Raw genomic sequence first — 16,737 nt, 5'->3', positions numbered from 1 at the left:
CGGGTTCACAGTTGTGGGGTAATATTGACCCAGGTTAGTTAACTGACAGAAACTAGAAAATAGAGATGAATGGATTGCTTCCAGCATGGAAAAATGTAACTTGTAGATTGCTCCAGGAATCAGTGACCAGTCTTTAACTCAGTTCTCAACCTTTTTCTTTCCACTCACATATCAATTTAAGTATTCCCTCTACCATCAGTGCTCTGTGATTAGTATGGGATTGCTTATGGTGGTATGTGACTGGAAAGAAAAAGTTTGAAAACCACTGTTTTACTCGTACCTCATTGGTTCATGATGTGCACAGTTTCATAACTCGAAAGGGAATGGGCCAATGGCAATTTTTCTCAAGCAAAACATTACAGTAACAATTGGGTCGAGAGCAGTGATTTTCAACCTTCCCTTCCCACTCACCTACCACCTTAAGCAATCCTTTACTAATCAATACCAATGGCATAGAGATATGTGAGTGCAAAGAAAAAGGTTGAGAACCACTGATTTTTTTTCTTTGGCTTGGCTTCGCGGACGAAGATTTATGGAGGGGGTAAAAGTCCACGTCAGCTGCAGGCTCGTTTGTGGCTGACAAGTCCGATGCGGGACAGGCAGACACGGTTGCAGCGGCTGCAGGGGAAAATTGGTTGGTTGGGGTTGGGTGTTGGGTTTTTCCTCCTTTGCCTTTTGTCAGTGAGGTGGGCTCTGCGGTCTTCTTCAAAGGAGGTTGCTGCCCGCCAAACTGTGAGGCGCCAAGATGCACGGTTTGAGGCAATATCGCCTCAAACCACTGATTTACACAACATTAAAATAACAATGTGTAATGTGTTGAAAAAGTTTCCTGATAAACACATTCAAGGAAGTCAATTATCAGAGGACCCAGACACAAAAGTTTACCAGGTTGGGCCAGTGAACAAATTTGTGCCTGGGAATAATATGGGAACATTTGAGGATATCTGATAGGGAGGAAAGCAGAATACAGTAAAATTCCAATGATCTGATGCTACGAGCCCAAAAGACTCAAAAACAAGTAGCAACAGAAATTCACAAAGATAATGGCCTCTTAAACAAAATTGGTTAATTTTCTTAACACAGAACATCACAATTAAGTTATCTATACCCCCCTCCTAATTCTAAGTGCACGTGTGTGTATGTGTGTTCAAGATGGTTCTCCTTACACATATGTTTTGGTCCTGTCCCTCTTTTCAGAATTATTGGAAGGAAATTTTTTCCATTATATCTACCGTTTTGAATATTCATTTACAACCACATCGCATTACTGCAATTTTTGGATTACCTATGATAGATTTGATTTATTGCTTTTCTTACACTAATGGCTAGAAGATCTATACTATTGAATTGGAAAGAGGTTAATCCTCCCACTGTTTTCCAATGGTTTACCCAAACTATACTATGTTTAAATTTAGAGAAAATTAGAAACTCTGTCTATGAATCCCCTTCTAAGTTTGAGTTAACCTGGCGACCATTTATTCAATATTTTCATTTGTGGTGAGTTGATCTGGCTCTGTTTTCTTTTTATGATTATGTATGATAATTGGGCTGTTAGATGAGATCGGAGTGATCGGCGTGGTTTAGCTATATTGGTAGGTTTTTGGTTTTTTTTAAGTTTTTAATTCAGATTTGTTTTTTCTTCCTTTTTGGGGTTTTTTTTTCTCTCTTTTTTTATATATTTTAATTAATTATATCATTTTTTTAGAGATAGTTCATACTCTAAACTAATCTAAAAAAATTTTTATGATATATTTTTATTCTGCAATATTATTGTTTAATATCTCTGTATTAATTCGTTATTTACTATATATTTTTCATATCTCTGAACTGTATGTGTTTATAAATTATAATAATAATAAAAAGATTGGAAAAGAAAGAAAGAAAGATGGTTCTTTTTCACTGTCTGGTCATTTACTGCTCACTTCTCCATGTTTACTGGTATTAGGCAATTCTCAGTACTGTGCACAGAGTTAAACAGGCATTACATTCAACAGGTTCTGGTGCCTTAAGTTGTTACCAGTCTGGAAGGTTTTTGGTGGGTGCAGAGATGTTTGTTGGACACGCAAACTGATTTCCTTCTATCAGCAACTGAAGTGTCTTTCTGAAGAGACGTGTCTTTCTGAAGAGACGTGTCTTTCTGAAGAGACGTGTCTTTCTGAAGAGACGTGTCTTTCTGAAGAGACGTGTCTTTCTGAAGAGACGTGTCTTTCTGAAGAGACGTGTCTTTCTGAAGAGACGTGTCTTTCTGAAGAGACGTGTCTTTCTGAAGAGACGTGTCTTTCTGAAGAGACGTGTCTTTCTGAAGAGACGTGTCTTTCTGAAGAGACGTGTCTTTCTGAAGAGACGTGTCTTTCTGAAGAGACGTGCCTTCTTACCGCAAAGAGTTCTTCTTTCGCCCCATTTCAGCATAAATGCACCAGCCTTTCACTGCCAGCTGCAGCTTTTATCTCTCTCTCTGTTACAGTTTCTCAAACGTGATGTTTGCTTGTGAAAAGTGACCTAAACTACCTAATCTTATTCCCCCCTTTTATTTTTGAAGACTTTATTTAAAATTTTATAACATGAATACAATAGAGAATTACATTTAAAGAAAATTTTTTTTAAAAATTAAAATGGTATGATTACAATATTACATCAGAAAACTACACAAAATAACCCCCCCCCATTAATTATAACACAATATTAGTAATCTAACTTAAAATTAGTCCAACCCTCCCCCACCCAAAATAAAGAGTGAAGAGTTAATAAAATTAACAATATTATATATGGAAAAAAAATACCCACTTACAAAAAAAGAGATAAAACTTAACCTAAAAAAAAATTCTAACAACAAAAAAAAATTGTCAATACTAAAATATCACGCTTAAACATATATTTCAATCAAACTTAAATGCATATAATTAGCAAACGGAGTCCACTTTAACTTATAAAAAGACATCTTATCCTGAATTGAAAAAGATATCCTTTCCATAGTCAACAAAATTTCATCTCCAAATACCACTTATCTAAAGTTAGTATATTTTTATCTTTCCAAGTAAGTGCTATACATTTCTTAGCCATGACTAAAGCTAAATAAATAAAGGAAATCTGATAATCCTCTAAACCTAAATCAATTAATGATTGCATGTTCCCTAATAAAAATATATCGGGATCTAATACAAGATGGATATTATATAAACTGTTAAAAATAGATTGAATACCTTTCCAAAACTGTTGCAATCGATCACAAAGCCAAACAGTATGCAAAAGAGTATTGGCCATCTGATCACATCGAAAACAAGAATCCAACTTACTAAGACCAAATTTTTTAAATTTCTCCAGCGTCAAATATAGCTGATGAATAAAATTATAATTAATCATCGCTAGTCTAGCGTTAGTTAATTTCCGAATACTATTCTGACAAATTTCCATCCAGGCTTCTTCAGCTATTTTATGTCCTAAATCTTTTTCCCATTTCAACTTATCTTTATCCCAGTCTTTTTTCTTATTCCCCTTTTTAAACATATTTTATTCTTATTCTGTTACATTCTCCTCTACAAAGGAATTTTAGCTCGTGATCTAAAATTCTTTTATAACCTTCACAAATTTCTAACTTAATTATCACTACAGTGAAAAGAATACAGCAATGTATCCCAATAATGAAAGATTTTCCTTTCCATAATCATTTCAAAATCTAGACAAGCAATCTACACTCACATTATTTGTACTTTTGACATGATTAAATTGCAGATTATATTCTTGCAAGATCAAATTCCAGTTTAATAATATCCTATTTTTATGCTTCATCTTATTTAAAAACACCAGAGGATTGTGATCAGTAAATAACATTAATGGTTCATGGCTTGAACCCATATCCAAATCGTGACATATCACTGACATTATTTTTGGAACATCAGAAAACAAATTTGTATATTTCAAAAGCATCTGCTTCAACTGCTTCTGTTCTTGTGATTTAAGATGGCCTAACATTTCCTCCAGATTTTCCAAAATTGTTGAATTCGACAGGCACACAGGAACTATGGTTTCTTTACGATCACCCTCAAAAGATTCTGTTTCCATGATCTTATGATCCATAACTTTCTCAACCCTGTCAACAACTAACACATCTGATTCAAACTGTTTTCCACTACCATTTTTCTCATAGTAAGGTTTCAACATCTTGATATGACAAACCTGAGTTTCATTCCTATGATCTGGAATGTTTATCACTTAAGTAACATCATTCAGTTTTGATTTTACTTCGTATGGTCCAGAAAAATTTGGATTGTCATGTGTTGGGAACTTTATTTCCTGGCTTAAAATTCCTCACGTGAGTCTTCCTGTCAAATAATCGCTTCATTTTTACCCTGAACCATTTTTAACTTCTCTTGAGCCAAAGTCCACATTTTTCGTAACCGACCTTTCAATGTAGAAACATAATCCAACAAATCCAACTGAACATCCTCATTAACCCACTGTTCTTTTATCAATCTTAAAGGTCCTCTAACCTGATGTCCAAACACAATTTCAAAAGGGCTGAAACCTAATGAATCCTGCACAGACTCTCTTACAGCAAATAACAGTAAATGAATACCTTCATCCCAATTCTTTCCATTCTCCAGACAGTAAATCCTCATCACATTTTTAAGAGTAGAATTAAATCTTTCCAAAGCTCCCTGAGTTTCAGGATGGTACGCAGATGAAGTAATCTTTTTAATTCCCAGCTCATAAATCAACTGCTGAAACAGTCCTGAAATGAAATGACTTCCTTGATCTCTCTGATTCTCTTTAGGTAACCCAAAAACTGTGAAAAATTTTTGCAAAACTTTAATCAGATTTTGCTTTGATATTCCACAATGATATAGCTCTGGAAATCTGGACGCTGTCCAATTGTTAACAAGTAGATATTCCCACCCTTTAGTTTAGGCAGGGGACCTATTTAATCCACAATAACCCAAGTAAAAGGTTCCCCAACAACAGGAATAGGTTGCAAGGGAGCTACCGGAGGACACTGGTTCGGTTCCCCAGAACCTGACAAAGGTGACATGTTCAGCAACAATTTACAACATCCTTCCTCAAACCAGACCAGAAAAAATATTTCAAAATGTTATTCATGGTCTTCTTTACACCTAGGTGACCTCCCAAAGGTGTTCTATGGGCCAAATTAAAAATTTAATTCCAGTAGGCTTTAGGAATGACCACCTGATGAATCACCGCCCATTCTTCATTTCCTCCACCCTTCCAGCCATATCCACAGGGCATTTCCTTAATCTCCTCCACATCCACAGCCTTCTCCTGAAGACAGTGTGATCAGAATCTGTCTTTTGCTGCTCAATTAACTCTTTCCTTGACCAAGACAAATTCTGACTCTCAAATTTAACCTGCTCCTTCTGGACTATTTCAGAAGTACTGGGCAAGTCTCTATTAACTGGATCTTCCTCTGCTCTCATCATTTTCTTAGACAAAGACCTTGTCACAGCACATGTAGGATATATCTCACAATCCTCGCCAACCTCATCCTTACTTGTCTTATTTGTTAATCTCAAAACTGACCCAACTTTATCTTCTGCCAAGTCATTCCTTTGAATGGGCAACTTTGAAATAACTCCCACCACAACCGGTCCTTTAGCTAATTCAGAATTCAACACTACTTTATGCAGAGATATTGATTCTACATATCATCCAACACCTCTAATCAGTCATCTCTCCTGTGACCGTCTTTTGATCAAGAGTCAAGACATTCTCCAATGACTGGGTAACCCCATTGTCTCTGAGAATTTTAACTGGCACTTGGGAAGTTCCTTCCTTTATTGAAATCAAGCCCTGTGATACAAAAAGTTTGTATACATCCAAAACATCCTTACCAGGTATGAAACCTCTGTTCTCATTAAGTTCAACTGAATATACACTTCTGGTAATATCTCCTTTTCTTTCTTCTTTTTCAGCTCCAAACAATTTGCAAGAACATGCCCAGGTTTCTTACAATAACAACAGAAAAATCCTGAAATTCTGTCTTTTCCTACTTTATCCTCATCTTTTCTCTTAATATTCTCCCCAGACTTAATTTCAGGCTTATTGGGGTCTGTTCCACATTAACTTCCTGAACTGTGCTGAAATTTGTTTTTGTGAGTCAGGGCAAATTCATCCACTAACCTAGCCATTTGTTGCCATGTCCCATGTCTTTCTCCTCCAGGTATAATTTGATCTCATTGGGAACACACCTTTCAATTTGGAGTTCTGTGTGCAGTTCTGGTCGCCTAATTATAGGAAGGATATAAACAGAGTGGAGAGAGTGCAGAGAAGGTTGACCAGAATGTTACCTGGGTTTAAGCATCTAGAGTATAGGGAGAGATTGGACAGATTAGGTCTTTATTCTTTGGAGCGTAGAAGGTCGAGAGGGGATTTGATAGAAGTATTTAAGATTATGAAAGGGATAGACAGAGTGGATGTGGATAGACTATTTCCGTTAAGAGGAGGAAAGATTAAAACAAGAGGACATGAGTTAAGAATTAAGGGGCAGAGGTTTAGAGGTAACATGAGGGGGAACTTCTTGACTCAGAGAGTGGTAGCCGTGTGGAATGAGCTTCCGGGAGAAATAGTGGCGGCGGAGTCAATTGTATTATTTAAGAAGAGGTTGGACAGGTCTATGGATGAGAAGAAGATGGAGGGTTATGGGCATTGTGCAGGGAGGTGGGACTAGAAAGGGGTGTTGGGTTCGGTGCGGACTAGAAGGGCCTAATGGCCTGTTTCCGTGCTGTAATTGTTATGTTATATGTTATGTTAATTTCCTCAATTAGTATCAATCATTATTTATTCCTTTTGAGGCACATCAACAAAACATACAGATTTTCCAAGTGCAAAATCTATATAAGATTGGTTTCATGCTTTCCCCAAATTCCTAAATTTTTGTCTATATGCTTCTGGAACCAACTCATAAGCTTTCAATACTGCTTGTTTAACAGTATCATAATTTGCCATTTGCTCTGCATTCAAACTAGAGTTTGCCAGTTGTGTTTTTTCCTTTACCACTTTGGCCACAGTGAACTCTGTGCAATCTTTTCAAAAATCTGAAAATATGTATCAATATCCCTCTCATCGAAATGAGGAACTAGATTAACCTCTCTACTGGCCATAAACTTCTCTCCAGAAGTTAGAGCTTCAGTTCTCTTAACTCCCTCCATCTTAAGTCTTAACTTCTCTCATTCAGAAAGCCTATTTCTTTCAGCTTCCTCCACTTCAAGTTTAACTTTGTGTTTCTGCAATTCAAACTCCCGTTTCTCTCTTTCTTCATCCATCCTGTTTCTCTCTCTCTTCCTCCAGCTCCAATTTTTTCTGCATTTCAACAGATTTATCCTCAGGAAAATTTTCCGTCTTCCTCTTCAAATTTTCCCTCACTTACATATTTCACTATAATTCTCTGTATTTCTACTTTCCTCATAAAACTCTTGACTTCAGCCAGCTTTAATTCACTAGGAATGACCATCAGTTCTTGTTTTCTTTATCCCTGCAGCTCTCCAATTGATGGTTGTACCAAAAATTCACTAATTTCCAATCCTGCTGTTTTCCCCTCAGAAAGACAATTTACTAATAAATCACAAAAACTCCAAAGGTTTAAGATCCCAAAACTCCTAAAGTTTTAGTTCCCAAACTCCAAATATTTCAAATCACAACAGAGCCCTAAGCTCTCAAAAACCAACTGCAACAGAAATTCACCAAGACAATGGCAACTTAAACAAAATTGGTTTTATTTTCTTCACACAGAATAATAAAATCAATATTTAACTTATCACTATTAAGTTACTTAATTTCGCCCCCTCCGAATTCTAAGCGTGCGCATGTTTTTAAGATGGTTCTTTTTCACTGTCCAGTCATTTACTGTTCACTTCTCCAAGATCACTGGTATCAGGCAGTTCTCAGTACTGTGCACAGAATTAAAGTCATTACATTCAACAGGCTCTGATGCCTTAATTTGTTCTTTGGCGGGTGCAGAGAGATGTTTGTTGTTCATTGGACATGCAAACTGATTTCCTTCAATCAGCAACTGAAGTTTCTTTCCAAAGAAACGTGTCTTCTTCCAGGTTGCTCTATTTCAGAAGGAATACGACAACCAGCCACTACAGAGATTTTGAACAGGCTGAACTCGGAACTCAAATCCCATCTTGAATTGGGGTCCTTAACAGGCTTTTCATTTTTCCAGCCTTTCACTGACTGCTGCAGGTTTTATTTCCCTCTCTCTTTCTCTCTGTTTCTGTCTCTAAAATGTGCTACTTGCTTGTGAAAAGTGACCTAAACTACTTAATCTTATTCCCCCTTTTTAATATATTTTATTAACTTAGTCCATTACACTGGAATTCAAGCAACTGCAGACTCATGCAACTGGCAAAAAAAGGAACAGGTTAAAAAAAAAATACAAAAGTTTAAAATCAGCACCCACCAGTGGTCAGTTCGCCAATCCACACAACATGTAATCTCAAGCAACCTGAAAATTCACTTATCCAGGATCTACCAATTCCCATAGATGCCAGATACAGGGGTTTTTACTGTTTTTTTTTTAAATGATGTTCAGAGAGATCTTGGGGCCCATGCAGGAAACACAGGAAGTTAGCAAGCAGGAACAGCCAATTATTTTTGCAGGCAAATTGTTTATTGGCTTTTATTGCAAAAGAGAAAGAGTACAAAATAACAAAATACCACTCCTATGATAAAGGACTTTGATGAGAAAAACCCAAAACTGCACACATTTTTCACAAGACAATACTTCACTGAGAGGCAGTATAAATAAGGTTAACCAGATTGATTCCACGTAGCAGAGTGAAACACAAAAGTCTGCAGACACTGTGATTGTAGTAAAAATAGAAAATTCCTGGAGGAAGTCAGCACATCTTGCAGCGTCCAAAGGAGGTAAAGATACTTAACCAACGTTTCAGGCCTGAGCCCTTCTTTCAGGTATATTAGGGGCAAGAAAAAAAAAGTTAATTGCATTGAAGTGTAGGCCGTCCATGGTGTAACCGAATGAAAGAGGATATATGAATGACTCAATTCTCTATTCCTTGTATCCTTAAATGAGCTTATTTTAAAAATTGATTCAAGATTGATACTTCCGTAAAAAATTAGAACTATTGACATGAAATACAAATGCAGTTCTAACTTTTTACCCCCAAAATCTGACACATCAACAAAACCCAAACTTTCAAAGTGCAGACACCTCAGTGACAACATCTGGATCAAAAATCTTTCAAGTTTGGGTTTACAAAACAAAACACAATTCGGAACTCGTACGTGGGATTGACATGACCCATTTACCACCATTTTTCCACAAAGGTATTTCTGTTTGTTCGGGCTGCATACACGGCCTCTCTTCCATAAATGAAAGAATGTTGATGTGCTCTTGGTTTTAACACTTTCAGAGCACAACTTAATCCTATTCACAGATGAGCCTTTTCCATGAGGATTCTTTCAATACCAGATTCAATCCTTCCCAAAACATTCATGCTAGTCATAGTACTTTTAATTTGTTGTGTTCAACTTTGTCAGAGATTTAAAATAACATAAAACAGCACTTGTCCATAGTAGGGTCAGATATTCACTAATGTGGTCACCATATAACTCTAGATCATTAAAAGCATTTGGTTAAAAAGGAACATTGTACAAGTACTGAACTCTCTGTACCTGTCATTAGATCAAATAGTTGGTTGGCTTCCAGGTCTGTGAATGTTTTGAAACAGTTGGGGCATTTAAAAGAGGCTCTGTTGGTGGAATCTCGTTCATCTGTCTCAATCCTTCGCCTCATGTGGTCAAGTTTGTATTTCACCACATTGACCAGAAGACGGTAGTTTATGAAGTAATAATTATGTCTTGTACTTTTACCATCAGGTGCAGTTTCAACTCGCATTCTACTTTTAATAAATTTGTCATTTTTCAATGTGTTCAAAACTGCTCGCAGTTGTTTACGGTCAAATTTCAGCAACTCCAACATGTCCTCTTCTTTGACACATGGGTTTCTAATGAGGATATCCAAAGCAAGTGCATGTTCTAGCCCGTAAAATCCTCTTACAACATATTTGGCAAGTCGTTTCAAAGCAGCAGGCACTTCAGTCACAACATCTGGATCAGTCATCTTTTACCTTTGGGTTTACAAAAAAAAATCTTTCAAGATTAGGAACTCGCACATGGGAATTACATGCATAAACCTAAATTTTGATTTGGTGTGTTACAGGAATTATTCAAGCCTGACTTAAAATTCTTCAATTGTATTTATAAAAGCAAAACAATTTCTCACAGTACACTAAAGTGCTGGAGAAACTCAGTCGGTCACAGCATCCAAAGGAAGTAAAAGGCAAATGATTCAGGCCTCAAACATTAACTGCCTTTTTACTTCCTTTGGGATGCTGTGACCGACTGAGTTTCTCCAGCACTTTCTTCTTCTTTGGCTTGGCTTCGCGGACGAAGATTTATGGAGGGGGTAAAAAGTCCACGTCAGCTGCAGGCTCGTTTGTGGCTGACCAGTCCGATGCGGGACAGGCAGACACGATTGCAGCGGTTGCAAGGGAAAATTGGTGGGTTGGGGTTGGGTGTTGGGTTTTTCCTCCTTTGCCTTTTGTCAGTGAGCTGCAATAGACCTCAGAATCTGTAATTTTCTTGATGATCAACATAATCTCTTGGTTTGCATTTGCACCATCAATAGTAGTCACCAATGTGCAAAATTCAAAAAACGTCTGTTTAGTTTGGTAGACAATGGTGGTACTGACAACTGAGTGAACCCAACGTTCAAAAATATATATTTACATCGTAAAAGCAACAAAGTTAACATATATTTGATTCAAATGCTGAACTTTGCTTAGTTTTGAGTGCTGGTTTGGTAGAAGTTTTAGGCGTAATAGCTGAGATGTTTTTCAATTGAGATAAGCAGAATTGGTAGAAGTAAGATATTCATGACATCATTTAGTCCAAATCACCGAACTGAGTGGTTAGTCTGCTATCCTCAACAGAGATCAACAAATTTCAAACTTGTACTTTGCCTTTCTTTTCTCAAATGATGGCATCTCTAGTTAGCTGCTTTTTCATTTTTTTCCCCCAACGTTTATTGTCCATCCCTAATTGCCCTTGAATAATTTTAGAGGATACTCAAGAGTCCTCCATATCTGGAGTTACACATAAACTAAACTATGGAAGGTTAACATTTACTACTCTTAACACTATCTGTGAATCTGATGGAGCTTTTTAGAACTTCACTTGTTTCATACACATTCATAAAACCAGCTGACTTATTTTCAAAAAAGCATATTATTAACAGAATTGAAACTACACAGTTGTCATGGTGGGATTTCAATTCAGCTCAATTTTTAGGGTGACACAGTCTGATAATTTAGCTGCACCATCACCTACCTCTGATCACATCATGAAAGACTGAATAACTTAAAATTTGTATTAAAGCTATTTTACTGATTTTAAAATGAATTTTTTTTAAATTTTGAATAATTAATAAATGAACAATCATTTCACTTTATATAACATGGGCATCACAGAAACCAGAGAATATTGCAGCAATTTTTTCCTTCACAATTGAGGATATAGATGGGTTATATCAGTGGTTTTCAAACTTTTTCTTTCCACTCACATCCCACCTTAAGTCATCCCTTACTAATCACAGAGTGCCTATCCTATGGCCTAGGGATGACTTAAGGTGGGATGTGAGTGGGAAGGGAAGGTTGAGAACCACTGCTCCATGCTCAAATGTTACTGAACTATTTTGCTTGAGAAAAATTGTCATTGGCCCATTTCCTTTGGAGTGAAGAACCGTGCACATAATTAGTCAATGAGGGACGATTAAAACAGTGGTTTTCCAATTACACATTAGGGTTAGGGATAGGGTGAATTGTAGTTGGTATCTCTTACATCTTTGCTCTGCTAACCCTGGTGTACAGACCGTTGGCAAAGCAAACTAGGTTATTTTGCAGGAAGATCAGGTCGTGCGTGGCCCAGGGGAAGAAGGGGCCACAGCAGCGCTGCAAGAGTTCTTTGAGACCACAGGTTGGAGCTGTTTCAGGGAGGCGGCCACCACAACAGTCACACAAACATCGAGGAGTACACGAGCTCAGTGACTGGCTACATCAGCAAGTCCATTGAGGTTGTCACCAAGATCAAATGCTTCAAAACCAGGACTAACCAGAAACCACAGTTGCAAGAAGTCGTCCCGGCCCTTCTCAGAACTCATGATGGTGCCTTCAAGACAGGGTGCAGGATGGAACTAAGATCAGCCAGGGCTGAATTCTCCCGTGAAATCCAAAAAGCAAAGCAGGGGTAGATCCACAGACAGCTGTGTAAACTAGCAATATAACGCACATGGGAAGGGATCGAAAGTCAACCTAGTGAGTTAAGGACAATGACTCCTCCCTTCTGGAGACACTGAACATCTTCGATGCACAGTTTGATGAGAAGAAGAGGGTGATGCCAAAGAAAGCTGTGTTCCCCTGATAAACCAGACCCCTGCATAGCCATAGCAGGAGGTAGGGGGAACACTCTATCCAGTTGCGAATTACCACCTGGGCTCATGGTTGAGTTTTAGTATTGCCCTCCCCCTCCCAGGGTCGGTGTCATGCGAGGGAGGGGGGTGGGGGCATTTGCAGGCCATGCATACCAACCCAGTGGCAAATCTACAGAAAATAGCACCTATGGCAAGCACTGAAATTGTGCCCCTGTCCAAACATCTGACACCCATCTTTTAGATAACTTTACCAACTCAAAAATACAATGCTGCAGGGATCTCCAAATGCACCAATTCCCTCCCCAGTCCAGCCACCGACCCACCCTTCCCCCCCACCCCACTTTGTCCATGCCAACCCCCTTCCCCACACTATACCTGCAGATGCCTTTTTAGTGCCACTGCTTCCGGAACAATCAATGCTGAACTGTGCAACTCCACAGCCACCACGGCTCCATTGCCTCTAGGGTCGGACAGCACCTCCAACCTCAGCCTTCCCACATCTTCGCTGCTTCCGATTCACACCCAGCTCCTTCACTTCCTCCCTCCTCAGAAGGGCAAACACACTTTATAGCCGGGCTGCCATTTTGCGGGGCTGAGTGGCGGCCCCACTCCAAGCCGTGACGGTACTGAAAGCATCACGATGGCGCATGCTGCTGCTTCCTCTCCCCCTCCCTCCCCCCCTTGGCCACCCACTGTTCTGCCCAGGCCTCATGCGGCATAGCCTGACAGCAGATGCGTGTCACTCGCTGCCTGATGATGGACCAGGTAGCAAGCCAATGGAAAGCAAGCTTGGTGTCAGCCCAACCAATGGGAAGCACAGAGGGGAGGGGCCATGCTCATTCAGAAGGCCCCTGCAGACTGAGCAAGTCCAAGTTAAAATAGCAATTTTGCCCCAGTTTTATCTCAGAACTGTGAGTTGCACATTACGTTTCCTGCCACTTGAAACTGATCAGTCCACAACCTTTGATATGAAGCTGGATCATCGTCAAAGTCAGCTGACATAACAAGCACATCACCGTTCATGACCATTTCCTTTATGCCAGGGGAAGCCAAGAATTGAAGCAACAGTAGCCCACCTACAGCACGAGAGTTGAAAGTGGATTTTATATTTATTTCAAAGAAGCATGATACATGAAGGCCAAATCAGATCAAACAATTTTATTAACATTAGTTTTCCAGTACTTGCCCCATGCAACTGTATTTGAATAGAAAATAAAATTTCCTGAAGTGTATGGGTTATTTATACTTACCTGCATTAGGATTACAATTGTTGGAATAAATGCTATACCGACAATTGGGTACATAGTTACGGATAGAAGACGGGCGATGACAGGCATGTGCACTTTCCAGCGCTGGCACAGGCAGAGTAGTTCCAGCTGTGTGGCGGATTATGGGTAACGAAGATGGCCATTGATCCTGCATTGAGGCGCCGTCGCTGCCCTGAGCGGACCTGTTGTTTTTTTGATTTCAGTGAATAGGTGAAAGCCAATCAACAGGAGCTTTGAAAGCTACATGTTGTTGCAATTTTAAAATACTTTTAAGTTAGTAAACTTTTAGAGGATAAAAAAAAAAATCCAATTTAACTCCTTGGCACATGAAAGCTAGGTTTTGCAAGGTTATCACACAAAAGATTCAATAAACACCTAGCTATCATCAAATTGTATAATAGTCTTCAGTGCAAGAGAATTGGAGTACAAAATAACAGGCATCTCTTGAGACTGTATTTTCATGAGTATCATATACAGTTTTGGTGTCTGTACCAGAGAATAGCAGATTGATTCTTGAGATGAAAGTATATTCCAATGAGCAGCAATGATTGAGTTGAGAGTTTAGAGGAATGAAAGATGGTGTATTTCAGATTCACAAAATTCTCAGAAGGATAATGTTCAGATGCTGAGTGCTTTTTCCTCTAGCCAGTGAGTCTAGACAAAAGAGTTTAATTTTTGGGGAGCTGTAATAAGAAGGAACTTCTTTCAGCACAGGCTATAAATATTTGGATTCTTCTATCACTTAATCCTATGAATTTTCATTGCATGTAATTCAGACCAACTTGTTGACTTCATCCACTTTGCTGCCAACTTCCATCCCAATCTCAAATTCACTTGGTCCATCTCTATCAACACTCTCCCTTTTCTCAATCTCTCTGTCTCCATCTCAGGAAACAAACTCTCTACAGACAACATCTCTAAACCCACCAACTCCCACAGCTACCTCAAATACACCTGCTCCACCCTGCCCTCTGTAAGGATTCCATTCCGTTCTCTCATGTCTCTGTCACATCTGCACCCAGGATGGACTTCCGTGCCTGATCATCAGAGATGTCCTTCTTCAAACATGGCTTTTCCTCTACCGCCACCATCAACTTGGCACTCACCCATGTGTCCTCCATTACCCGCACATCTGCCCTGGCCCCCTCTGCGCAACAAGGGTGGGATTCCTCGTCCTCACCGACCACCCCACCAGCCTCCTCTGCCATTTCCACCACGCAATCCCACCACTAGACACAAATTCCCCTCTCCGCCTTCTGTAGGGATCACTCCCTCTGTGACTCCTTTGTTTATTCCTCCCTCCTCACCAATTATCCCCTTGGGACCTACCCCCATGATAGCAGGAGATGCCCCACTTGCTCCCACACCTCCTCTCTCAGCACCATTTAGGGCCCCAAACATCCCTTCCAAGTGAAGCAACATTTCACTGCAGGGGTCATCTACTGCATCCAGTGCTACCGCTGTCGTCTCCTCTGCATCTAAGAGACTGGTCACGGACAGCAAGGTCACTTTGTTGAGCACCTTGGCTCTGTCTGCTGCAATAGTGTGGATCTCCCAGTGGCCACGCATTTCAATTCTCCATTCCATTCCCTTGCCAACATGTCCGTCCATGGTCTCATGCCCTGCCAGACTGAGACCATCTGCAAATTGGAGGAACAACACCTCATCTTCTGACTGGGCACCCTCCAACCAGATGGCATTAATATCGACTTCTCTGACTTTCATTTAACCCCCCACCACAATCCCACTTCCCCCCTTTCCTTTTGCACAGACACGATCAATTCGATCTGCTTCTTATCACATCCAATTCACATCTTCTGTTGGTCTGGCTTCCTCCCCCATTAGTTGAATTCTGAGACTTTCTGATATATCCTGCTTCTGCCTTATCTAACTTTTCCTCAGGCTCAAAACGTCTGCCATATATTTTTGTCTGCAATAGATGCTGAAAAGACTGGCTGAGTTCCTCCAGTATTTTGGTGTTTTTATTCCCAAGATCCATAGATTTCTGGTTCATGTTTGTGGGTCTCCAGCCCAACATAAAGTCCCACTTTATAATCTTGTGGCTAAAAGGGAAATATCTCCACTAATGTGAAAAATTATCTACTCATTGCGTATACTTTGGAAGAGATCCTGGACTTGTAACTGGTTCTCCAGCAACACGAAGAGGCGCCAATGGTTGAATTTTTTTTTTTAAATAGCCTCCTTTTGGGAAGATCCGCTCTGGAGAGATTGAACATCGCTAGCTCTTTCTGTCGGATTGGTCATTGTCATTTGAGCACCAGCAGCGACAAGTATATTTGTTTCTTGTGGTACCCGCTGGCTCTGCTGGAAGGTGAGCCCTTTGGGTATGTCAAGGAGTGGCAAACCTGTCAGAGCCTGAGCCACATTGGCCACATTCGTAGCAGGCTCTAGTCTTTCCTCCATTCAATAAGCTGCTTGTTCTTCACGAGCCCATTGTGGCTTCAGTGGCTGATTCTTAATCTGAGCCTCCCTCCTGCTGGCATTTTTGCTCTGAACGTTGGAGTAAGTCCCTGGTTACCCCACCAACTGGGATAGTTCAATTCCTCGATCACTGCATCACATTTTTTAAAGATGACAGGAACAGGACACAACCAGGCCCATAAAATCACCGAGGAACCTCCATCCATGCGAGTCAAGGCGAGGGTCCTCGGCAACGTGGGCACGACCCCAACGAGGAGGACCTCGCCGACGGCTCGAGTGGAGCGCCGCCCAACCAGCTGCACAAGGACGGCCAGTGTCGAAAGGCGACCAACGGGAAGATGATCCTTCAGAGCAAGAGCCGACATTATCTGAACGATTTAAATACTCACCGGCTTTCAGCACACCCAGACTCCCCAGCGGGGTCCGCACGCAGGAGCTGCGCGCGCATCGTGCCGTGCGTCGCCGGAGCGCCGCGACGTTGCCAGAGCGCCGCGACGTTGCCGGAGCGCCGTGGCGTCACCTGAGCGCCGCGACGTTGTCGGAGGGCGTCGCCGGAGCGCCGTG

The 16,737-nt window shown here is 40.3% G+C and overlaps 1 protein-coding gene across 2 annotated transcripts in view; it reads right to left on the bottom strand.

Moving 5' to 3' along the window:
* The window catches only part of LOC138738382 (general transcription factor IIE subunit 1-like), a 53,632-nt gene extending 36,995 nt beyond the window's left edge, over positions 1–16,637 (bottom strand). Inside the window, exons 1-2 of one of the 2 annotated variants that reach the window (XM_069888454.1) lie at positions 16,563–16,637; positions 9,649–10,103 (exon numbers count right to left, since the gene is read on the bottom strand). In XM_069888454.1, the coding sequence (XP_069744555.1) occupies positions 9,649–10,096 (448 nt within the window). In that variant the 5' untranslated portion in view covers positions 10,097–10,103; positions 16,563–16,637. Of the gene's footprint in view, positions 1–9,648; positions 10,104–13,713; positions 14,989–16,562 lie in introns of those variants that run through there. The other variant, XM_069888455.1, reaches the window with a different exon arrangement.
* Positions 16,638–16,737: the final 100 nt, after the last annotated feature.

This window comes from Narcine bancroftii, chromosome 7 (assembly GCF_036971445.1).
Source record: "Narcine bancroftii isolate sNarBan1 chromosome 7, sNarBan1.hap1, whole genome shotgun sequence".
NCBI lineage: Eukaryota > Metazoa > Chordata > Chondrichthyes > Torpediniformes > Narcinidae > Narcine > Narcine bancroftii.
This window is presented reverse-complemented; position numbering and strand designations above follow the sequence as displayed.